We start from the raw sequence: 25,774 nt of genomic DNA, 5'->3' as shown, positions 1-25,774 counted from the left end.
CGGATCGCTCCCTACTCGGGGCGAGGAACCCCTCTGCTCCCGGGGTGTTCCGACAGCCACCGAGCGCCGGGCGGCTGCAGGGCCTCGGCCCCCCCCGCCCCTCGGTGCGGGCCGGCCGCGGCGCGACGCCGGGGTCCTCATCGAGCTCAAAACCGCCCAGCGCCGGAGCGCGTGGCGAGCGGAGGTGCCAGCTGCCCGCCGGAGCCCGCGGCCCGCCGCCGGGCGCCCACCCCGACGCGGTCTGGTTTCGCCAGCACCGCGAGTGACCGAGCCTCAGGCGGCGCATGAGGAGCTCTACCCGGCGGGGCGGTGCGGTGCGCCGCGCCACTCCTCTCCTCCCCTCCCCAGCCGGCCTGGTGGTCTCCTCCTGCGCGCCCCAAAGGCCGAGGCCCAGCGCCGAGCGCTCGGGCTGGCGGCCGGAGCCCGCAGTGCACCCCGCTCCTCCTCCCGCGGCGGAGCCGGCTTCAGCGCTCACCTCACCCCCCGCGGGAGAGCCCCGCTGGCCGGGCAACGGGCCCGCCTCGGTGGGAGCCCCAGCCGCCTTCCCAGGGCGGGAGCAGAAGGCGAGCCGCACCGGCGAGCGGGGGAGGAGGGGAGAAGAACCGGCGGCCCGCGCCACCACCGCAGCTTCCGCCGGCGCGTACGCCTTTAAGAGCGTCCTCCTCGCGCCCCACGTGTGCGATCAGCTGATAGCGGCGTCGCGCGGGGCGGGGCGTCGCGAGGCGGGGCGGGGCTGCTGGCGAGCGCTCGGGCGCTGCGCGCGCCGGCCTGGGGTTGGCTGTGCCGCGGCCGCCCGCCCGCCGCGCGCCCCGCCGCCGCCGCCGCGCGCCCCTCCCCCCGCCCCTCCCCCCCCCTCCCCCCCCCCCCCCCCCCGCGCGCGCAGGGCGCTGCGGCGCGGCGAGGTGCGGGCGGCGGCAGCGGGCGGCTCTGACAGCGCCGGCGGGGCAGCGCCGGCGCCCCCGACCCTCCTCTGGCCCTCGGGGCGGCGGCGGCCGAGCCTCCCCCCAGCCCTGCACCTTGCGGCGGCGGCCGAGCCCCCCGCGCTGCCGAGGCGGCGGCAGGAAGAGCCGCTCCCCCTGACGGCGGGGCTCCCGGTGGCCCAGCGCCGCTGTCAGCCGGGCGGGCGCCCGCGGCCTCGGAGACCTCCTCGGCAGCGCGGCGCCCGGCGCCACCCACCACATGGATTACCTGGTAGGTCCCACGGCGGGAGCGGGGCGCCCCCCGCCGCCCCCCGCCGCGCCCCGCCGCCGGCCCGTCGGACATCTTACCGAGCGCGCCGCGGCTGAGGCGGCGTCCCCCGCGGGGGTGTGTGTGGGGGTGTGTGTGTGTGTGGGGGGGGGGGTGTGTGTGAAGGGGGCAGGTGGGGCGGTGGGCGCGGGCAGGGGCGGTGGGCAACCGAGGGCCGGCCGCGCTGCCTTCCGCCGGCCCGCCGGGCTGTTAAAGGGCGGTAGACCGGCAGGGTTCCGCTGAAGCGTGCGGCGGCCCCGCTCATTTGGCCGCTATTAGATTGCTAAAGCCGTGACCCGGGTCGCTGTTTTTTTCCTAAATGCATGAGCTTAGGGTACGCTTGAATGAACTAAATTGTCACCCTGGGCGGGATCAGCCCCGCGCCCAGGCATCTGGTATTCAGGGGTAACGTTTATTGCTCTTTAATGAATATTGGCTTTATTTGCCTGGGAGAGATCGTATCGCCGGTGCGCACTTTCGGCTGGGGTCCTGGTTGGGGTTCAGACTCGCCGGCGTACGCTCGTCAAGTTAACGCTTGGCGCAGCCAGGTAATGAGCTGGTGACTTTATTTTGGTACGGTGCCTGCTTACCTGGTCTTTTCAGGATAACAGTGGGAGAGCGTAATGGGCCCATCCCATCAAAACTCAAATTCTGTTGCTTTGAGCGCTGTCCTATAAACTGTGCCCCCTCCTTCGTTGTGAAGTGCTGCGAAGAGTCAGCGGGGGCAATAAGGAGTAGGGCTCTTCTGACCACCCCTGTTTGCTGTTGGTGTCTGGTGCGGCCAGTCGGGAAGTATTTGGAGTCAGAAACTTGACTCAGCCTTTCTGGTGTCTTCACATGAGATGCACATGGGTGTAGGCTTTTGAGAGAGGTTTGTCAATCAGTCAACAAAATCTCAGGAGATGCTCTTTTTAGTGAATTGATTTGAAGGTTTGCCTTATTAAGATGAGAGCTGCATGCAGTGGCTGTCTTTTGCTTCTCTGATGATGAAATTAACTAAATTAGAAATATATTAAATATTTACTTAAATATTATTCTTGTGCCCATGCAGCTTAGATTTATTTTTGGGTTTTCAGCTTTATACCAAAAAAAAAAGTTTTACGCTTTCCTTCCTGAATTCAAATAAGAGAGAGAGAATAGAAAATGAGTCCTGTGCGGCAGAAATGGTAGGTAAACTTCTCTTTAAGAACCTAGTTAATGAAATACTGATAGTAAACTTGCTATGTGCCAAGTGCAGCCTTGTACCTCCTTGAGGGCCTGGAGCTGTTTCTTAGATATTTTTTTCCTTTATAAACTTACATCCAGGTGAAACTGGCCATCCTGTACTTTTCGAAATGCTTGCGTTAACCTTTGTGACTGCTACAGGCTGTTGTGTGGAAGGACAACCTCTCCGAGAACAATAAATTTAATAAGCCTTGGAAACTGAGTGCATGTTTTTGTATTAACTGAAGGGAGGAGGGGATTAAATAGCTCTACATTTTTTTTTTTTTCTCTTAGTCTTTTTCTCCTGTTGATCCTTTTCCTCTTTTCTGTTGTGTAGCCTTCTTTGGCGCTATCTTTAAAAAAAGTGAATCTTCAGGATAATGATATCCTCAGTGTTCATGCAATTTTTTGCTTAAAGTTTCTGTTATATCAGGGAGTATCTCTGAAGACAGACTTTCTCAAGGTCTCATCAGTCTCACAGTGCATGTTGTAGTACCATATGAAACATAAAGGGTTCTTCTGATATAGAATTTGTTGCAGATCAGCCAAGTTATTTTTTATAGGTGGTGAAAGCCAGGGGTTGGGGATAATAGTTTAAACAGTGTGCTGGTCCACTGATGCTGTGGGACAATCCAAGATGCCTTCATCTATCACTGACCAGCATATGTTGCTGGAGTTACCATACTTCTTGTACAGTAGGAGTCCCTTGATCTTTGGTATACCTGTTGCAACTGGCATCAACCCTTTTAAACCAAAGGAGAAAAAAACAGGAAAGTTTTTAATTTTTTGCATCTGTGTATAACTTGGAAAAACAAATTCTGTTTGGCAGTGCAAATTTTTTCTCGTGCGTTTGTGCAGAGGACTTCCCCTTCCAGTCCTCATCTTCACCAAATGCAGGAGGTTGGTCCTGCTTTGCCTTTCTCTGTTAATGGTGGTAAAAGGAATGGCTCTTCTCCATAGTAATACCCGTTGGGAATAGGCAGCGGGTTCAAGCACCTGACAAAAAGAATTGATGGTGATGAGTTAGGCAACTAGTTGTCTACAACCCACTTTCAGCCTGGAGGACCAAGCTGTTGCCATAGTCTGCCCTAGCGTAAAGAATGGGCCTACTCTTTATTTATGCAAGACCTGCAGTTATAGTATGGACGTTAACCTATAGATGTAGAACAACCACCTCCGTGTTATCATAACAGCAGTAGCAAAAAGCTGTACATATTAAGGAATTTTGTGTTCTATGCATTTATGTTGGGATCTTGCACCTATGTGGGCTTCAAAACTTAAGCAGAAGGTCCCTTTGCTGGTTCCTCACGTTGAGCGCCTGTGTTGCAGCCTGCAGGCAGTGAGATTTTCACCTCTGCCTTTAGTATGATGCAGACAGCAGAGCAAAGGATGCAGTTGTTTCTGGCTGCAGTAGTCCCTTGCCAGCGTTAAAGAAAGTTTTGGTTAGCAGTGGGGCTGAATGAGGGAGTTTAGTGGAAGGAGGCTAGGATAACTGAGATCAGGTTTGCATGAGAGTCGTTCCCTCTCGGCGAGGAGTTGACTCTCAGCTAACTCTTCCCAGACTTGCATAGGAAGGTTCTTTTCCTGATTTTTCCTGGATAGGGCCTACATTGATGGAGATTTTTCTCCTCCTTTAAGGAGCTGATCCCAAGAAACACTGAACATCTGCAGCAGCTGCTAATATCAGCAGGTTACTGAAAATGTTCAAAACCTGCTCAAAGCCAAGTATTAGAAGAGTATCTTCTGTGGTGCTCTGGTATGGTTTTGCATTGTAACAGAAGAGTATCATTAGCCCCTCTATCTTTAATAGCTAGAAGAGGCTCTTGAGCCTGGTGCCTTTTTTATTTTTGTATTGATATAATTACAGTGTTACGAGTGGTGTGGTTTTTTGTGGTTTTTGTTTTTCTTTTTTTTTAATCAACATAGCTAAACCAGGTTAAACCTCTAGAAAATAATCCATCTTCACTCATTTAGAGGCACCTTTTACTCATACAGTTTATTCTCCTCGTATTGAAGTTAATTCCTTCAAAACATACTATGCGAACACAGCTGCATCAATGTAGTTTTGTAGGTTTTTGTGACTATGTAATCCTGTGGTGTATCTGCAACATTCTGCTTCGTTCTTGCTGCATTGTGTCTGGAAGGATTATAGTGCATCCACAGACTTGTGTTGGCTGGCCTATGTTCAGTAGACTATGCTTAATTTAAGAAATTACGGCATGATGCATCTTGTGAAGAGCCTGGCATGTGACCAATCTTACAATTTTTGCTTGGAGAACTTGTGGGGAGACAATAGCAATGCTTCAGTTTTTCATATGTGATACTTGCAATGCAAATTTTAAGCCGCTGAGTAGACTTCCACAATACACTTCTTCAAGTGGCATTCTCTGCACTAGATAAGGATCTTACACCGAACAGTTGCAGTATCAGCCTGATCTGTGTAAAGCTTTTAAAAGCTACTTTAGAGGATGATGTAGAAATTCAAATCAGTGTGACCACAAAAAAAGAGGTCTTATATGGCCCTGAGAGTTTGTAAGATAAATTTGATAACTTGTTTAATTTTGTATATTTAGCATTTTTAATATGATCGCTTATCCTTAAATTGTACCCTATACTATGTAGTATCTTAGTTGCATATCAGAATGTTTTCTTGGGCAGGTAATGAAGAGTATATTCCAACCTGAAATGGAAGATAACGCTTCTTGCATGAACAGCCACATCAACTTTAGTGATCTTTTTTTTCTGTTTGGTTTTTTTTCCCCCCCCTTAAAAGTTAAGCATGAACATGAGTATTGCAAAGTCAAGAGAGTGTACACTCTTAGGGTGGTAGAATCCCTGTTGCTTTGTTTGGGTTTGTTTTTTTTAACTATAATAAGTTTGGATTTTTTCACTTCTTTGTATATTTGTTAGCTGTTATGAACTATTTTACTTCTGCATGCATGTACACAGAAGCTAAAATTTAGGTAGTTTTTGAGTAAATTGAACTAAATTTTCAAATTTTAGATGAATAGGCCTTCTGAATAGACTTCAGAGTTTCTTGGTTTCTGAACAGTCTTGACCTCAAGCTCTGGATAGTTAGCATTCAGGCGAAGTCTTTCTTGACTGGGGAAAGCTGCATATACCAAGCTGTGGTGTTCTTAAAAACATTAGGTGATATTAAAAAAAAAAAAAAAATGTTTCTGAGCAACTTTTCTTTCTTGGACAGCTTACCTTTAAGACCTTCCCTTTTATTTAGTTGGACCCTTTAATTTAATTGGACAGGTTTGATTTGGAAAGTGGTAATACAGGATAGATCATGATCACTTAATGGTTCTGATCTACTTCAGATCCTGTCTTTCCATTGCTGTTGCCTGTTACATTGTTTGGTATCTGCAGGCCATAGAAAACATTCTTTCTTATACTACAAATGGCATTATGGACGCATCTGTTTGAAGGTTAGAGTCTTACTTCACTGAAACTTTGCAAACAAGTAGCTGCTGTTCTTTGATTAAGGAAAGATGGGGAAGGTCCACACTAGGAACCCTGGATGGATTTTTCCTATGGGGCACATACAGGTGTTTGATATATCACCTGCAACATGAGCAACAAAGGTCTATGTAGCCTTGACCTCTTACTGTTTGCTAAACATTCCTCTCATCATATGAATGTCTTTTGTCATGTAACTATAAGGATTATTGGGGCTGTCTGTTGACTCATCTATCAGCTATAACATCCTTGACATTTTACACCCTCTGTAGAGCACAATGGCTTATACCTTAAGACACCATCCCTACCTCAGTTTGGGAAGCTGATTAGGCACAAGGATGGGGGTCTGACAGTTGTTTCAAGATAAAGATATAGCTGAACGTAGGAAAGAAGGCAACTAACAGGTGTAAGATCAACTAGTCTACAGGGTGCATGCAACTGTATTAGTGTTTGGATCAGATGTGAATTTTTGAAGTGAATCTTAAGTCACCACTACTTAGTGTATGTAGGTCTGCATTTCAGAGTGATCACAGATCACATGAACTTGATACTTTTCAGATGAAACCAGATTGGAAGATGCACTTAACTAATGGGTTTTCAGTCCACAGGACCAGATCAGAACTAGTCTGACATAAAATGCCTGAAGTACGTAGTATGAATACTTGGTCTTCAGCACCAGCTCTTGCTATGCTGCACTACTTGCTGTTATATACATAGCCAGGGTCACTTAATCTGGAAGTGAGAGTGCTGCTGCTTCTTATTGCTTTCTGGATCAGCATAGCAGTGTAGGAAGAAACCCAAAACAATTTTTTGAGACCCTTACCCAAGGAAGTTGTTGTGGCTAGGTTCCTGTTGGTATTTCAGCTCTATGAAGCATAATATTCAGACCTAAATCAACTGGGAATGGCAAATGGAATCAGTTCTGGGAGACACCCTCCCCTGAATGAGTATGCTTCTGATTTAAGTAAGTTTGGGAGTTCAAGAACCTGATCTGGCTGAAGGGCTGGAAGAGAGGTGCTCTGGAAAACAGATCCTCCTGCCAACAAATTGGTAGAATCTACATAGCTAGTATTGCAAACAGTTTTTGCTGAATGAAAGATGTAATCAGCCATATAGAAAGGGCAATAAAATACTGGTGACTTAACTCACTGGGAATTACCTGGCTGAAGATAGATTAGCGAGCAGAAGTGTAGAATTCCTTTGCAAAAGGTAAAAGTCAAATGCTGTATTTGCTTATCCTGCAATAGGAAGCATTATTGAATTCCCCAGGTAACCTTTTGATTGAAAGGTGGTTGTTACAAACAGTGAAACTTGATACAGCTTCCTTGGGAACACAAAAGAATGCCTTAATGTGATTAAAATTTCCAGCACAAGATTCTGTGAAGTCACAGGAGTATTGCAGTGCCAGAAATTTCATTCTCTTCAGATACACACACTGAAGAAACAAGTGAAGTAGCACGTTTAAAATCAAATCACTTTACCATTTTGCCTTTTCCGTGATGAGGATTGCATTAGAGTGGTAGATGTTATTACATCAAAAAATGTGTCCCAGTTTCTGAAAATGTGCTAGTCTGGTTTTGTTACGAATAGCCCTATAGTGTACTTGTGAATTACTCCCAGGTTGAATATGGGTTGGGCCCCATGTTGCTCTGCAGTGTGCTGCTTCTGAATTCTTCAGTCAGAGCTCCAAGCTTGAGGCAGTACAGTGACAAATTTCACAGAAGGTTAGAAATGCAAGCTTTTAATAAATGAGAAAATCTGCATTTAGTAAGGACAGAATATTCCTCCTAATACAGCATGTTGATTACCATTTTTGGCTTGCTGTCAATATCATCAGCTCATGGTTTTTAATACTGCCAGCTTGTGATGTTTATTCTCTTAAAGCCTGAGTTCTGAAGTTTTGTGATTATGTGAGGATATCAGCTTTCCATTAACAAAAGAAGCATTTTTAGTTTCAAACTTAAAAGCACAAATATGAGTCCAAACAGCTGTAAAGCTGTAAGGAAAAAAACACATGCAGTACTGAAAATCTTGTGATCATTTGGGTTTTTGCTCATAATACTCTGCAGTATGTTGGTTTTGCTTTTTTTCACTGTGTATGCAGCATAACTTTCTGAAGTGCAAACTGTCTGACTTGAAAAGTCCTTGGGAACATAAATAGGGTATTTGCAATTGAATAAGACTTTGTCTCATCTCATGCTGGAGCTCTTCAGAGTACAGAACTTTTCTTTTGTCTCACTGGCAGCCTGGTAAGGTGACTATATTAGTTGTCAAAACGAGGATATAAGTAGGTTCCTGCTGTCTGAGGAAGAGACACAAAGCAGGAAGTCTAGCTGACAAGCCTTATGTTTAGGTGCAGTCCTCCCCTACAGCTTTGTTGCTTATAAGGACAAACAGCGGGAAGAACATGAATCTTTGAACAATGCTTTTTTTTATGGTGTATGTTTTGGTGGAGCAGTAGGAGAAAAATTTTTTCACAGGACCACATTAGCTTTTGGCATTGGAGAGTTTGGGGAAGCAAGATGGCATCCAAGAGCCAGTGGGAACTGTTGATATGGGGGAAGTGAGTTTGCAGATCTGGGTTTTTTTTCTTGTTATGACTTTGAGATTTTGGATGGAAGAAGCATGTTTTCTACGTTTTTATTAGCTTTTGCAGCAACTACTGCCTAGTCTTCCTTTATATGATTTTTTCTCTAATAGAGATGAAAAACTTTGAAGCAATTAAAAATGAAGTAATCATTCTGTAAACTGTCAATAGTAAGTTTCATAAATGAGCATTGATAGTGCGGCTCTGGCAGTGAGTAAGAGGGAGAAGAGAATGCAGAGATTACAAGGGAATTTCATGTTTGTGTTTAGTTGAATAAACTGCATATGCTTTGGAAGGGCTGATGCAGAGACAAATATTAAGAGTGTATATTGAACCTGGGGAAAAAATCATAGTACCTCTTTTGATATTGGTAATAACAGGGCAGATGAAATTCAGTGTTGATAAATGCAAAGTTACATACATTTATAGTAGAAGTCACATGAGAGTACAGATGCATGAATAGGCCCTAAAATACCATCAGTGCTCAGGGAAGGGAAAGAGGATCCTTGTTTAAAATGTCATCTCAACCCAGATACCTGTCAGCAAGTTTAGAGTATTAAGAAGGAAAAAGAAGGAAAAATCTCATTTTTACACCGCTTAAATGCAAGGTTTGCTGTTGTCTTAAATGCTGCATTTCTGGTTGCATCATCTCAGAAAGAGTATTGTAAAACCAAAGAAGACACAGAGAAGGATGACACGGTAATTGAAAGAAAACAATTGCTTCCATACAAGGAGGCTGTAACAATAGTTAGAGCCCTTCAGTCTGAAGAAGAGACAGCTGAATGGTGTGGGGAGGCAATATTATAGACATCTTCGAAATCATAAAGAGAAGGTAAATAGGCAGTAAGTAATTTCTCCCAATAGAAGAACTTGACAACAGTTACAATCCAGGAACTGCTTTTTCACACGAGTATAGTTGAATACTGAGTCTCACTTGTGCAGCAACGTTACAGAGGCCAAAATGAGTAGACTGTGAGTTTGTACAGTTTCTTGGAAGACAGGTCCATTGGGGCGGGGTATTAAACGTGATGTTCAGATGCGATGGTAGGCTTGTGGAGATCCTGAATCTGTGATTGCTGGAACCTGAGGACGTGTCCATGAGATATGATTCCCTGTATGTCCTGGTGCTTATGCTGTGTGCTAAACACCTCCATCCCTCCTCATTGAGGGGAGAGCTAGATCTAGTTCCAGAACAGGAAATTGTGGTTAGAAAATGGAGATATTCTGGATGGTGTCCAGGAGCGCTCCCCAGTGTAAGCAGAATTACATTGACTGCACAGGAGGTGAGACTTTTTAATTCAGAGGGATTTGTGAAGATACTTAATCTGCTCCAGGGACATGTAGCTAAAGGGTTCCTTCTGCTTGGAGGTGCTCCCTTGACATATGAGCAGAGGCTATTGGCCTTACAACATTTGTATCCTAACCAATTTATGACTTTATATGTAAGGCCCACAACACTGAGTGAACCTGAAACTGAATTGACAGCCTGTGTAGAGTGCAGAGTGATGATGCACTCTACAGTGAGTGATCTCTTCTCTCAGTGCTTTACTCTTGCCTAGAAACTTGCATAATTTCAGTTTTCAGCAAGACTGGAGAAAAGGTCTAGAATGCTTGAGAAATGTCTATGCTGTTCTTGCAGCTATTCATTTTGTGTTGGCTAGTCTGCATCTTTCACTGTCTGAACCATTGAAGTTCTGGAAACAGTCATGGAAAACTGTTCTAGTGAGAATATCGCCTAGAAGAGGGGAGAGCATTGTTCTCTGGTGTATCCACTTGATTACTTTTTATGAAGACAAGAGAGTTCTTGGATCCAATCCTATTTCCTGTTCACATATCATTGCCTTTCCATCAGCATCAGGTTTCTTCTAGTCTCTAATCTCAGATTTATTTTTCTAATGATTATGTACAAGAAGGTTGGTATTTTAAAAATCTAATTATTCAGCGTTAAAGGAGAATATGAAAATATTTTGTGTGTCTTTTATCTCTGAGAACTGTATTAAAAAAGAATTTGGAGAGTTTAAATTAGAAATATTATTAATGGGATGTGCTAGAGGGCTGTGACATTTTGTGCAGAAAGAGGAGCCTTCAAGTTAATACTTGGAGTTCAGTACTCAAGCTTAGCAAACAGCAATTCTGGTCAAAGTTCCTGCCACCTGTACTGCAGCGCAGCTGTGTGTGCTTTTGGGTACCTACAAATTCTTTAAAACACATAACCGCTGAGAGTTTCTTTCAGGCTCCATGCATATAGGTACCTTAAAATCTGTGTATTGTTTACACTTGTATTGCTAATTTTCATATTTCTTATGCACTGAAAAAGATGCAGATAAGAATGGAGGCGGAAAAGTTTTTTGCCTGGAAGGCCCATTAATTCCAAGTGATTACTGGAGTGGACGACTTCTTTAGAAATGAGCAGGAGGGCATCTTAATTTTTATTTTACTAAAGAAACATATAATCAGAAAAAAACGCAACAGCTTGCTTTTCTCATATTGCTTTCTGGTTTTGTGGTCTTGGAACTGTACTTAGTGCTGTAATTTCTTTAGGATTATGGCAAAGCAAGCTGAGGTCAAGGTGAGTATTTCTGTAGGTTGGCAGAATTGAGGATACCAGCCCCTGCTCCTGCTCCTGCAGTTCTGACAGGTGTCAAGCCTTTTGTGTCTTTTCTGAGAAGCTGATTAGGATCCCTCCCTGCCTTTTGCCCACCAGAGTTCTTGAGACTAGTGCTTTCAACTTGGTGGTTTCAACTTCAAGTGATCAGTTGCAGAACATGCTCTATTAATCTCTTCAAAATTTGCTCTCTTGTAAATATTATGGGTAGGAATTTCATTTAGTATTTGCCGAAGATATAGGTATTAAAACAATGAATTTGTGCAGTTGCAGACTAATGTGTGCCTGTGTCAGAGCTGTATGAGGTTTTTTTGTTGTTTTAAACACCAAATACTGAAATTATTTTGTACTGATACTTGTACTGATAGCTGAATGCTTGAAAAAATGGACAGAACAAATGCTTGTTGTGAATGAAAGGTTGCAGAGCTGCGAGGCAGACATCTTTCTAAGTCATTATGAGCAGTCAGGTTTTTACAACACAGGATTGAAATAACAAAGTTTTGGGCAAGTATGTATGTTAGCCATGAGTTTAGTTTCCAGCTGGAAAAATTATTTAATGTTTGTGAGATGACCCTTTGCCTAACCAGAAGGGTGCATGTTGGTGGAGATGCATGCTTCTGTTGTTTGACATATTTGACATGACGACTCTGTTTCTCACGTTAGACATGTTAAGTGACTTCTGTTAAGAATAAGTCTTTGTAGAATTGTATCAAACAAGGTATCTTTCTTTTGTAATATTTGTAGGTATATTTTTACATTATTTTTTTTCTTTTACTTTCATGCTTACCATGTAAAATCCTTTCAGAAAGCAACAATAAACTGTAAGTAAATGAAATGCAAATTCTCCAACAATTGTTTTGTTGCCTAATTGTATGGTGCAAAATGAGTTGCAAAACCAAAGTAATGAAAGATTACAAGTGTCAAGAATAAATTCTCCATTGTAGCAGCAGATTATCACATACATTGTAATTCAGTGATCAGAGTGATAGTCTGTAGGGTAGTGTCACTAAACAACTAATTATTTAAATCATTTCCTGACAATTTTTCAGTGATTAAACTGAAATAATATTGGGGGGAATGTAAATTGGTTTTTTTTGGGGGGGGAGGAGGGAAATATAAGAGAGAAGCTAATAACAGCATTGGAATTAATAAGCTTTTTTAACAGCATTGTAATTAATGAGGTTTTTAACGCTATAGACATAAGCATTACCTTGGAGGCTTGGGGAAGGGATTAGCTTAATATTTCATTGGGAAATGCATAGGGGAAACATTCACTGGTACTGTATGTGACAGGAGGAAGGGAAGATAATTTTAGGATCCATGTCTTGTAATAGCTTGTTGATTTCAGAATATTAACAGTAGCAAACCCAGCAACAGATGAGTAAGGTAAACAGGTGTATCTTGCTTTATTCTACTGAAACAAGGGTCCACAGGTGCTCGCTGGGGAATTTGAACCGCAGCTTAGTTCTCCCGTGAACGTATAGCCTGGAAATAATGAACAAAAATTAAAAAAGGAAAACAATCTATAATGCTGCAGTTGTCTATAATAAAAGCAAACTATATACATTGAGAAACTGTAATGGTTTGCTGCTGCTACATATTTACTTCCCTTGCAACCTGAAATAATCTTTTACTTTGTATATAAAGTTGGCTGTGCCATCAACATAGAATCTGTCACGATACTGAAAATACAAATCACTATGTATCACCCTGTGTTTAAGTATGGGCTTAAATTGCACCAGACTCAGGTTAAACATTAGGAAACTTTCTAGTAGGGAGGGTAGTGGAGGACTGGACTAGGTTGCTCGGGGAAGTCATCCATCCCTGGAACCTTTGGAACAAGGTCTGCAAATACTGTCAGGAGGGGTATGGGTACGGTTTATAATCCCACGCCACCACTTTGTGTAACATAGGATTTCTCAAAGTCAGTTCTATTCCTATTTTTCTGTGACTTTTTTTCTGTGGGAAACTTGGAGCACAAGTCATAGAATTGGATGTTTGTTCTGAAAGCTGGGAAAAAAAAAGAGGCAATTTGAGCGGCGCTTTGAAGCAGCATTGCCTTAATAATATTCTAGATTGCTTCCAGTAAGAAAAGACAATCAACCATGCTGTTGAGGTTTGCTTTCAGGTTTTTGTGCTGTGCTTTTTGACTTTCAGACAGTTAAGCGAAATATTGTTTGTTTAAAATATAAATGTAACAGTTACAGCAGAAGAAAAATGTTGCTACACATTTTTTTATTACTCACAATTCATGAGAACTGCTCTTTTAATTTTTTAAATCACAATTCTAATTAAATGGGTAATTCAATTGCAGGTTGGTTTTTTTTTTGGGGGGGGGGGAGGGGTAGAAGGCAAAGGACAGGGAAAAAAAAAGTTTTCACTGATACTGTTTGAAGTCTGTAGCATCCAGCACTTCATCTGCATGTATTTTAAGATGTTGAAGGTGATGTGTGAACTTGTTAAACATTTAGTAAAAATGTTCCACTTGATTGCTTTACTTTTTGCCTACAGTGCCTTCTCAAATACATTATTTAAAGTAATTTCTCAATTACTCTTCTGAATAAATAATTGTAAGCCTAGTTTATTGTACCTGACCATATATAAAAAACGGCAAACCTACAATAGGTTTTATATTGGTGGTGGGGAGTTGCATTTATTTTCTGGCTTCCTTATGCTATTTAAAGAAGGTGTTTTTCATCTGTTCCATCAGAAATTCGTAGTCCATCCTCAGCCCCTCTGGGTGACTGCAGAAGACATAGAATTGTGGCATCACAACAGATTGGAAGTTGAGCGAGTTGAGGGTAAAAACTTTTAATATGATATTCACAGCTGTAAGAGCAGATTAAATAAAATATTCAAGACAGTAGAGAGTTCTATTTTGAATGTGAAAATCTCAGAAAGCTAAAGCAGTATGTCTTCAGAAATGTGGGAACGTAAAGTTATATGCATTATTTTGGTATATAGAGGAGGAGAATTTGAATGATGATACAGGGAGAGAACTATAATATTTAAACGTGGAAGCTCTTTACAGTCCACTAAGAAGCCAAAAAGCACATTACTCTATTAAAATGTCTCTTGCAGGTTGTTTTTGAACCAGAGTAGATAAAAATAAATGGGTCTGAAAGCTTGCATGCAAAATGTTAATGTTGTATACAGGCATTTTTGGGAGCATTAGGTAATTTGAGGCCTATAATGAGATACTGAATTAGTAAGTGCAATGGTGTTGGCAGCTGCTTCTGTATGAAAGGTAATAAGTATTTGTATAATCTGAATTTATATGGCATTTTTCTCAGCTTGTTTAATACAGCCTTAGAGGAGAAACATAAAGTAATATACCATCAGGTGTTTCTTTCAGGGGAGAGGGGAGCAATGGGAAGAAAACTAATTCTTAATAAATAGCATTCTTGGTAATGTCTTTATTTTAATTTCTTTAGACTATGTCTGAATGTATCCAGCTCTCATTTGCTGTTTGTAGAATTGGCATTTACACGGTAAGGCAATGTTCTAACTAAGTAAATAATTTTTTTTAGTGTTAATGGCATTTGAGTGAAAAGAAGTTAGTTAGTTTTTTGGGATCAGGATTAAGTAATGCAGTTAGCAAAAGTGATTTGTCATATTAGTTTACATAAACAGACTACAGCACGGTTTTATCCTGTCAAAGATTTACTAGTACCAGGACAGAAAAAGTATTCTCCACTTTAATTAAAAAGGTAAAGAAAAGTTCAGCCAAACTCTTAAGGTATAAGAAAATTTGGAATTCGTGTGTATCAGTTGCTGAGAATTCTGACCTAATGTTATTACTGAAGGGTTTGTATACATTTGCTTTTAAATATCCATGATGTTTGAGTAATGTCATATATTAAAACATGTTAGCTAAATGCACATATTGTTGTAAGCTTTGTCTGGAATGCCTTAATATTTTCCAAATGCTGTTAAGTTAAACTTCCCAAACCTTAATTAAGTTATATAAAAGAAGTATGAGGTTTACTTCAAACATATGTCCCCAATATGCTAAGTTATTTTTTTTTGCTGCTCCCAGTTGTTCCAATTAATGATGAGAACAGTTAGATGAATGGGGTGTTTCATAGAGACAGAGCTTACACAATGTATAAGACACTGTTGCTCAAATCATGCTTCAAATCCTGGAGCCTTTGGAGTGGGAGTGCTGTTCCTACTGTTAATACTTTTCAGGAGGAAGCCTGGCACACACCACTTCCCATTTTATTAGGCTGTACACTCAAAAGTGTGGGTGACTTTTGAACAACTGTGATGAGGACTATGTACCACCAGTAAGTCTTACTTGAGGACAGAATCACAAAGCTTAACATCTGCTTTTATTCTTAGAATTTGGTTCCAGGTAGGGTTTAATGTCTGCTTGAGGTTTTTTCCCATGACATTTGCCTGCATTCTGTTTTCAGCACCTAAAAGACTGTTTTCTAAATGGTAGAAAATAACAGATTTGGTAATACGGACAAAATCCTCCTGGAGGAAACTGCTACTTGCAAAGTCAAAGGCATATTTTCCTGTGGTATTTAAGTTCCTTAGGAAGACTTTCTCTCTCCAAATTCCTATGTGATAAGAGTATGCTTATCTTGAAGGATCAGAGAGGGTTACAGTATGAGCTTTTAATGGCTGCAAGGTATGCAAACCAACTACCAGCTCTTTAGAAGGCTGTCCAAATTAATTTGAGAGGATGTCCAAGTATAAATGTGTGTGTATTGCAGAATCTGGTATAAGCAGGTATAATATATAGCAAAATACACCCTCTGACAATACTTGGTTCTGTTTTAGTTTAAAATAGTTAAGTGTGGTGCGTATACTGCAGTGCACTGCTAAGTTGTGGTAGCTGCAGTTATAGTGATAGTTGGATAACTGATATCTCAGTGTGACCTTTTGGGCAGCATAATATTTAATTTCATCAAACTTTTAAATTACAAAATATAAAGAGCTAGCTTCATTTATGAAAATGCTGAGTGGAACTGATTTCATCGACTGCTGGTACTTAAGGGAGGAAAGTGAGGAGGATGATGAGTAGGCTTCAGAGCATCCAGAGATGCACTGTTGTGGCCACAGTGTAGAGGGAGGACATGCGTCCCATGTAAAGTGTATTTGAAAGCTGAAATAGTTCCTTTAGGAAAATGCTAGGTGCTGAGAGTCCTTGCTTATATAGAAATGCCTGTCATTGGAAAGGCAAGTTTCAGGTGATCTGACTGGAGAGTAGGTTTGGACAGCTTTGGTATCAGAGTAAAGGGAGAGTCCTGCTGAAGTGAGAGCTATGAGGAAATGCAGCATGATAGTTCCTCCCTCCGGACTGTGCCCTGCTCATGCTCAGTCATGTAACTCGGTCACTGGATTTGTTGCTCAGGTATGCAAGCAATCTGGCAGCTAGCAAGTATGGTGCTCCCTACTGATGTCAAGAAGTGAAACACAAAACTTCAGTTCATATTTCCCATTTAATTAATTCCTTATATCTTGCATCATGTGCTTTCTATGCATGCTGTTTTGCAGATTTAAGAGAGATTTTTTTTTTTGTTAATGGATTGATTTTTATCCAAAAGCTAAGCAGTCTCTCAAATGCCAGTCCTTCCTAGCACCACGTGTTCAGTTTGTACTGCATTATCTGGACACTTCCTGCTCTGCACGTCCTCATACGGTGCTGCAAGTATCTTGCAAAGGCTCTTAGTCCTTTGGATTGCAGACATCTCAATTGTTAGTCTGTTATCAAGCTGCTTATCAGTAACACTCTCGAGCACCCATTACTTCAGCTGTACTACTCCATTAAACAGGCTTCCTGTTTTTCAGGCCTGTACAGATTATGAGATGGAGGAAGGGTTTATATAGTTACCCATGGCAAAAGAGCCTGTGCCGCCTTCAGCTACCATGACTAAGAGGATGAAGCTTCGTTGTCTTGAGCTAGGAAAAACATAGATCTTTGCAAGAGTGCAGAAAGAGATCTGATGCCCATTTTGGGGGATTAAACCAGATGAGATTACTTAGAAGTGTATACCCTCAAAGGGGGGAGTAGAAAAGCAGAGGTGGTTAATGTAAAAACTGTATAGATATTTGTAAGGATCTGAAGCTGAAAGATGTGTATCCTAAAATGAAAACATTATCATAAACTTAAACGAAAACTTTTGGGATTAAAAAACCAATCAACCAACCAACCAAAATAAAACTCCATTTCCTCTGTGTGTTTTACACAGCTAGTACCTTCTGGTGGAAGTACCAGTCTTTTCAGACACATGTCTCTGTTTCTTCCACCATACTAGTGTCTGAATCAGATGTGTCAGTTGGAAGCGTGGGAACAGGCAGATAAATTACTTCTCGAATCTGTGTGACTGTGGAGATTGTTAAGTGTATGACAGTTTGTAGCAAAGCTTATCATTATATTATCATTAACTTCATTTCTGTTTGATTTAATTTTCTTAACCAGGTAAAAATCCTAATAAAATAATGAGGGAGAGTTCAACCTACATGAACTTCAGAGGAAAAATAATCCAAAATTTATTGTCTTGTAAGACAGTTTTTATGATAGGACGTTTGCCACCTTTATAGATATTTAGGACTCCACCTCAGAAGCAGCGTGCATGATTGTATGCCTACACATCTTCACTGGAAGGTTCTCTGATACTCTGTACTAGGCTTTGAGACTTTTTTTCTTCTCAACTGTTTGCATATAATAGTAAGCTTTTTGGAAAAAGAGTAATGAGGTATTCTTTCCTGTCCCTACCCCCTAAATGTGACTCCAGGAATAAGCGAAAAGTAATTTTCCTATCGCTTGTTGTTTGGATAACGAAACAAGGACAGAAGCCTCTGCAGTGGTGAGAACCATGCAGAAAAACTAAGGAAACTTAGTGGAAGTGTGGTCCTTTGCTGGTATGCATTAGAAAGAAAGATACTGGAAAAGAACGTTTTCCCTTCTCAGGAAATTAGAAAGTAACACTTTTCCTTGATTGCAGAATATGTCATCAATAGGTAAACAATTAGAAAACACTCATTTAAAAACATAACAATACGGATAACAAAAGCCCTCTGTAGAGCTTTCTGCTTCTCAGATGCTGGGTATGGCAAAAGTGATGCAGTCTAGCAGCATTGCATCAATGTTGGCATCTCCTTCCTGAAAATGATGAGTAATGGATATTTTGGTATTAGTAGCCTCTTGGTTTGGATTTGCGCAGTGAGATGTGGAAATAAATGATGCCTTTATACAGCTGTGCTTACTATAGTTTATATATGATAAGCATAGTAAATAATGCAAATGTGCTTTTAGTTCTCCGATTTACTTCGGATTAACTTACATTTGTTTTTGTTTATAATGATAAATTCATATCTTGAAATGGTTTGACTAGAAACAGCTGGTGTGTTAAGGAATTTGTCTGATGTTAGAACAAAACAGAAATAAAGTTTAGTCATGAAGTGGTGGAGGGGAAACTCTTAAGAGAAGAGAAACCAACTGAGGTGGTAACAAACAGCAGCCATGGAATAGGAGGTAATCATGGGAGCATGTTTGGAAAGGTTCAGGAGCCAGCCTATGACTTACAGTATGGAAAGCTTCCTGTGAGACTCTTCCCCTCCCCGATGTGGTTTCCCATTGGAAAATGCAAAGTTAAAGTAATAACAGAGCTCATATAGCATATCCTGTCTACTCCTCCCTTTCCCATGTCGTGTCCTTGACATGAGCAGCAAAACAAAGGCACAAAAGGGCAGCAGGAAAAAATTCTTTTATGTGCTACCCTTTGGGAAATGTGGACAATTCCATTCAGAGTCACTGTTGATATTCTGTGGGTAGACTGCTGGAAGGGAAAGGTATAAATGTTTTCAACTTCCAGCCTTAAATAAAAGGTGCTTGCTATCACCAGTCTTGGCAGTGACTTGTGTTTGATGGGAGTATGTCCAATTTGTTGTTGCAAATCTGTAGTCAAGCTGCTTGAACCATGCTGGTTGTGGTGTGCGTTGCTACCAAACTAAACAGGAGAAAGAGAGGCATAATGTTCTGATGCGTGTGTTATCCTGTGCATCTGAATGTTAGATGTACTGTGGATTTTTTTGCTATGAGCTATGAGACTTTCCTTTCTATTTTTCTGAAATAAAGAATTGTGACTTTTTTTTTTTTTTTCCAAATGGGGAAAGTAAAGACAGGTGAAGTGAGAAATCATCAAGCCTGGGACAGGAGTGAGGATCAGAATACAATTCTCTACCCTTTTTCTCTACAGAGTTCATTGGTTAACGTAAACTGTACTCGAATTGCTGAGCAGCCTCTCCTTGTGGCCAGAGCTCACGTTACCTGCTCAAAGAGCTCAGCAGCTTGGTCCAGCCAATGCTGCTGTGACAACGTTAGTTCCCTGAGCTAGTAACTGATACACACTGTACTTACAGCCCTTTGACAACCTCTGACAACTAGTAATTGATTTCACTGGGAAAGGTATGGTTTTCCAAATTAGCCTGTTAATTTTTGTCAGAATGAAATGTCTGTTTGACAAACTTACAGGCTGGAATAGAGCTTTGTCCTGAACTAGGGACATTATGAACTCGGGTTGTGTTCCTTCTGACTAGTCTCTGCTGTCCATGGCCCCTTCCCGCTCTAGAAAACAGCAGTGTTGTTCCATAGATCATTAACTTTAGGGAGGACTAGGAAAAAAGCCCAGATCCTCATTACAAGAGTCTCAAATCTTTTCTGTTCAGACAAGTTGCCGTTCAGTTTGTATTTATCAAAGCTGTGTGGTTAGTTATCCTGTACATAAACACTGTTTTGCATCTTCCCTTTGGAAGCCAGTGTTGCTGTCTTTCCAGAAAACAGTTGTGTAATGTATTCGCAAAATATCATGTTTTGCCTTCGGCGGCTGGTCTGCATGAAAGATAAACTCCTCCTGTAGGATGAAGTGATGCAGGGGGTGATTGTGTGAGCATGGAATTTTCCTGATGGCCTCTGAGCATCCTTTCTTCATACAGTTTGCAGAATAGCCTCTTTAATTATAAAAATAAAAAATAATTCTTTTAAATTAATAATAGATTTAAGATGTAAATTGCAAATACATTGCAAAGCAAAGGTATTCAAAATCGTGACAGTCTCCTATGAAAAATACCATATGCTTGAAATTTGAGCTGCCCTGTGACTGTGGACTCGGAAAGATAGCAGCGGGGCATGTTGAATTACTAAGTGGCAAGTGTACAAATCCAGCAGTTATCTGTATCATTGCAATTATTGAGGGGGCAAAAAGACTAGAAATGGCTCTTCAGTGAAAGTGAATTTTTTCTTTCACATTCTGTAGTCCAGAGGTTGGGACTGTGCATAGCCACGAGGTTTGCAAAACAGCAAGTTAATTTGCAAGGATTCCTGGAGTCTGGCTGGGCAATTCTAAATTGTGGTGAAAAATTGGCCTATAATTATGCTCCTATAATTATGCTAAAAGTTGCATGCACCGCTCTGTGTGTGTGTGTGCAATCACATCCTCTACTTTGTACAGTGAGTTACAAATGAAATCACCTCTGTGCAGTCTTGCAGCTCTTCTGCTTCGTTTGCACCAGCTCTGGTTAGCACAAGGTTGAAGCCAAATACTTTTCATCTCTGACCCTTCTGTTGCAGTGTGTCGGTGACCTGGTTTGGGAAACATGCGTAACTCACTCCTCACCTCCTCAAAACTCCTGAACATCAGCCAGGTGGTGTGGTTCTGCATGTTTAGGTTTTTTTGGTTCAGCTGCTAATGGAAATACCTCGGTGTAATCTGCTAATGTTTGTCACTGTCTTTTCTCTTTCAACCCACAGGTCAGTTATTCATTATTTTATCTATTTTCTACACTCCCATCCTGTTCAATGGTCCCTTAAGCGTCACGTTTGTTTTCTTCACCTCTCTGATGTCGTTCTACTTCATCCTGGCCTTCTCTGTTGGATCAGACTTCTTGCCACTGACAAAAATAATGCTTTTTATTCTGTACAACTCACTTTCCTTGTACCTCAGACTTGTTTCTTAGTGTTGCTTTATTAATTTCCTCCAGTTTTAGCACAGGGTGTTTTAACTTCTCCAGTTGTTTGTTGGGGTGAGTGGTGGTGGTGGAAAGGTGTGTGTGCAGATGAAACATTTTGAGGTAAATTATATGCTAAAATCTCTTTCCCTTGAATTTCATTAATAATAGCTTTTTAACCACTGTTCACACTGTAGTGTAGTCAGACAGCATACACTTCATTTTATGGAAGATGATTATTTGTTCCCTGATTCTAAAACTGCATGCATTTCCAAAGCATGGGAGATTTTGTTTCTTAGCCAGGCCTGTGTTGTGTTAGTGTTCTCTTGAAGATCTGCTTACTTCTTTTTGTGGTCATCTTGGATTACATGGAAGACATTCCAGTGCATTTCTCTGGATTATATACTCTTAAGTAATAACCCCTCTGTATAGGATCATACCTCGAGGCCCAAAGAGGTTGATACTTTGTTCGATTCCTAGCATAGTTTCTGCTGTGACAAGCAGACTACAGGCAGATAGGGAATGTATCAAACACAGCAGTGCATGTGGAAACCATGCAAGTTCTGTGCCACGTGCACTTGTCTATGCGTGGAAAACAAGGTGGGATTTGTTCTGAAGTTGAATCTGTATAGACAAAAGATCCCGGAATGATGAAGGGAAAGTGGAACAAGCCTGTAGAGTGAAACTTCACAAAGACTTTTGATTATTGACATCAAGGTTTGCGTTTCAGATGCTTTTGCCTTGCTCTTTATAAGGATTGTGTGTTGTTTTTTCTCTGCTTGAATTTATTGGCTATGGAAGAGAATCTACTAATAGAGAGGCTCACAAGAGCAGCTTGGGTCATGTTGTGGGATGCTAGAGGGAAGTAACTTGATTTCAAGGGTTCTAAAATGCTTTTCACTGTAACATCTCACTTGACTTTGACCAAGAAAGTAACTCTGAAAGGGCTCAAGTATGGAAATGCACACCTTGACATACCAGATTAAATAGCATAGGCTACAGTAGACTGAGAACCCCAAATACCGGACTTCAGACTTGCAGGCAAGAATAACATGGGAGTCATAAAAGGGAGTTCTAAATCCAAATACCCCATAAATAAGAAGGTCAAAATGTGTATTAAAAACAGTTGCTGTGGAATGAGCTATGCTGAGCCAGTGGAAATGTGAGGCTCTGGGACTATTGGATAATGAGCAAGAAAACCACAATAAAAAAACCCTGTGGTTTTAGGTGTGTGTTCTGCTGAGCCTGTAATGTAATGTGAATTAATCTTACATAAGCTATCACCCTCTAATAATAATCTAGTGGATGGTAAATCAGCATCAGATGGAGAATATGAATAAAGCTCTTGGTAAGTACGAAATCTGAATGTATTTGGAAATGCCTGTGGAACTTTTCTTCATGATGGTTGTTTTATTCTATCTGCTTGTATTCCCGAATCTTGCACCTAGTGGCTCAACTTTCAAACTTCCTGATGAGATACAAGCTAATTTTTATTTTTCAGCAGGATAAACTGAGGTGTAAAATGCAAACAATTTACTGATGTTCCACAGCAAGTTCTAGACAAGACCTTGTGGTTCTGAATCACAGTGCCTTGTGAGATTGACATCTGGGCATTTGAATTCTGACATTAGATTTCTGCTCTTTTTACTGTTGAAATTAAAACATAATTAGAAAAAATATGTTGTGATTGCAAATTTGTTTGTGAATTCTAGCACGGGATTGAGAAAAGAAAGGCTTGTTTTGTGGCTTGCTTTGTGCAAGTTAGGGATTTTCCCTTTTGAAATTCTATAGTGTAGGAAGCTTTCCTGAGGAAGGAAGATATTAGTAATTTGCTCTATTTCTTGAATAATATTGCAAAGAATACCATTTGGTTTCATGTTGTCACTACTCTGTCTTCTTTCTGACCTTTTTCAAGCTTTCTTTTCAAGGTTTCTTTAGGTGAGATAGGTGCACCAGGTAAGCTGACATAGAATCCTAGAATCATAGAACAGTTTGGGTTGGAAGGGGCCTCTAAAGGTCGTCTAGTCCAACCCCCCTGCCGTGGGCAGGGACATCTTCAACTAGAGCAGGTTGCTCAGAGCCCCGTCCAGCCTGACCTGGAATGTTTCCAGGGATGGGGCAGCCACCACCTCTCTGGGCAACCTATGTCAGTGTTTCACCACCCTCAGCGTAAAAAATTTCTTCCTTAGATCTAGTCTAAAATCTACCCTCTTTTAGTTTAAAGCCATTCCCCCTTGTCCTGTCACAACAGGCCCTGCTAAAAAGTTTATCCCCATCTTTCTTATAAGCCCCCTTTAAGTACTGATAGGCTGCAATGAGGTCTCCCTGAAGCCGCCTCTTCTCTAGGCTGAGCAACCCCAGCTCTCTCAGCCTTTCTTCATAGGAGAGGTGTTCCATCCCCCTGATCATTTTCGTGGCCCTCCTCTGGATCCGCTCCAACAGGTCTGTGTCCTTCTTATGCTGAGGGCTCCAGAGCTGGACGCAGCACTCCAGGTGGGGTCTCACCAGAGAGGAGTAGAGGGGCAGAATCACCTCCCTTCTTTTGATGCAGCCCAGAGTACGGTTGGCTTTCTGGGCTGTGAGCACACATTGCTGGCTCATGTCCAGCTTTTTCATCCACATCTTTTTTCCTTTAGCATCCGGTTCTAATTAAGTAACCATTTTTTTTCTTAGATGCTAACTGTGATATTGTATATGACCAGGGTTCAGGATTTTCTGTTTTTCATCTCCTGTTCCCTTCATTGCTAAAATATTTTTGTTAAAAAAACTTGTGTTATATTTCAGTGTGTGTATTGCCTGCTTACCATAACTGCTGCAAGGAAGGTCTTCTGCTCTTAATAAGGAAAAAGTATTCAGTGGAGAACTGAAAAGAGAGAGTGCATAGCAAATGTGGTGCCAAAAACTTTATTTATAAAAGTCGTGTATAAATTTTTACTATTATATGCTCAGTATGTTGGACTATTGCAAATCTTTGTGTTGCTGTTTAGGCACTGGGCACTGCTGTATTCCTTAGCTCTTAAACGGACTTCAGTTACTTTCTGATGGTTATGTCTGTGTTTTGTACTGGAAACAGATTTCTTATTTGAAGAGCAAGCTTTGATTCTTGGTGGAGCTTTGCAAGAGTTATTTGAGATACCAAAGAAGGTCTTTCTGTGAAGATCTTTCTGTGAAGGTCTTTTCAATGGCTGTTTTGGGTTTGTCAAGGTTGAAATGCCTTTTTTTTTAAAGACTGGCTTAATCGAGAAAAGTGCTTTATAGACATGAATTAATGCATTAATGTGTTGCTGATGCAAGATTTCATGGCACAGATTGGTAAAGTATAAGAAGCCTCAGAAACAGAGAGTCTGCCTTGATGCACAAATTATTCTGTTTTTCATGTTCCCACGATAGAATCATAACAAATAGGTCTGAAAGGAGTGAGTGTCATCTAATTCATCCCTCGCTCAGAAGCAGGATAAGCTATGGCCAAACCAGCTCTGACCAGACTGGTTCTCTGAAAACCCCCAGCAGATTCCATAATCTCCTCTGGCAATCTCTTGCTGAGCTTGACTAGCCATACTCTTCTACACACTGTTTTTCTAAGATCTAACCTAAATCTCCTGTTAATCTCTCTTGCTACAGTTTAAGCTCTTTATCTTACACATAGCAAACAGCAAGAAAAGTCTCTTCCTTTGCTGTTTGAAAATTGGTTGTCGCATACTTTTTCAGCTTTCTGTAAATTAACAGATGGGTCATTCTGTACAGAACCCCAAAGTTACAACCAGAATGAGGAGTTATTTGTGTGGCAGGTTGCAATGCAGAGGTGCTGCTATGTCGCTCCCCTTTGTTCTTTTGCCTTATTTACTTCAATAAAACAGGCGTCAGAAGCAGCTTATTATTTTCATGCTGAACTTATTAAATTGCTTGATGAGGATCATTTACTGGGTAGGTACTCTTCTGTCAAGGATACCTGGAAAGGCTTTTAGAAGATAAGCTTCCCCAATGTTAGCACTTCATTTTATTGAACAATAGAAACAACATAAATATACCTGGATGTTCCTAGAACAGTGTGTGAAACCATGAAACAGATTCAATGTTTTTTCTTTCCTCTTTCTTAAGAGACTTACCAGTTGTGACTCAGCACGTCTTCTATAGCAGTTGGGAAGATACGATTTTTATAGTGACAAGATTCTCTCCCCCGAACAATAGTATACTTTGAATGAAAAAGCATTGCAAATGCTTCCATTATTGGATGGTATTTGATTAACAGGGAACTTGAATTGCTATGAAATTAGACTTCAGGCCTTAACTTTTTGTGTTACTTACAGACCAATTAACTTCAGCGCAGCTGCTTGCTATGATCTTTTACAGAGATAACTTGTTCTATTTCTGATTTAACAATAAGGAAGTTGCTACTTAAAACCTGGAAATCTGTTTATTGGGTTGAGTCAATATATGTGATTTTTATGGAATGTAATGCTGTTTCTGTCTACAGCTAAAAACTGGTAAATTTGAACAAATTTTAAGTTTGGTTCATGTTCTGCTTGCATGCCACCAAAGGCCAATGACTGGCTGTTAGCAGTAGGGCTCTTGTCAATTGATTCAGGACAATCTACCTGGTTGGATTTATAGTCTAGTAGAACTATGTCCTGTTTAGTTAAGCTTTTAGAAAGAGGCAAGACCTGTAGGGCTTTCAGTGAGAGTATGTTTTGTTGCTTAAATTAGAGAGGATGAGGTTAATTAGCTTT

General features: G+C 41.3%; 1 protein-coding gene across 3 annotated transcripts in view; it reads left to right on the top strand.

The window, feature by feature from the left end:
* Positions 1 to 1,032: 1,032 nt before the first annotated feature.
* ARL15 (ARF like GTPase 15) overlaps positions 1,033 to 25,774 on the top strand; it is a 237,694-nt gene continuing 212,952 nt past the window's right edge. Inside the window, exons 1-4 of one of the 3 annotated variants that reach the window (XM_076361961.1) lie at positions 1,034 to 1,191; positions 11,893 to 11,908; positions 13,798 to 13,888; positions 14,522 to 14,578. In XM_076361961.1, the coding sequence (XP_076218076.1) occupies positions 14,525 to 14,578 (54 nt within the window). In that variant the 5' untranslated portion in view covers positions 1,034 to 1,191; positions 11,893 to 11,908; positions 13,798 to 13,888; positions 14,522 to 14,524. Of the gene's footprint in view, positions 1,192 to 11,892; positions 11,909 to 13,797; positions 13,889 to 14,521; positions 14,579 to 25,774 lie in introns of all 3 variants that reach the window. The other 2 variants (XM_076361960.1, XM_076361962.1) reach the window with 2 other exon arrangements.

The sequence above is a fragment of the Aptenodytes patagonicus genome, chromosome Z, assembly GCF_965638725.1.
Source record: "Aptenodytes patagonicus chromosome Z, bAptPat1.pri.cur, whole genome shotgun sequence".
NCBI lineage: Eukaryota > Metazoa > Chordata > Aves > Sphenisciformes > Spheniscidae > Aptenodytes > Aptenodytes patagonicus.
This window is presented reverse-complemented; position numbering and strand designations above follow the sequence as displayed.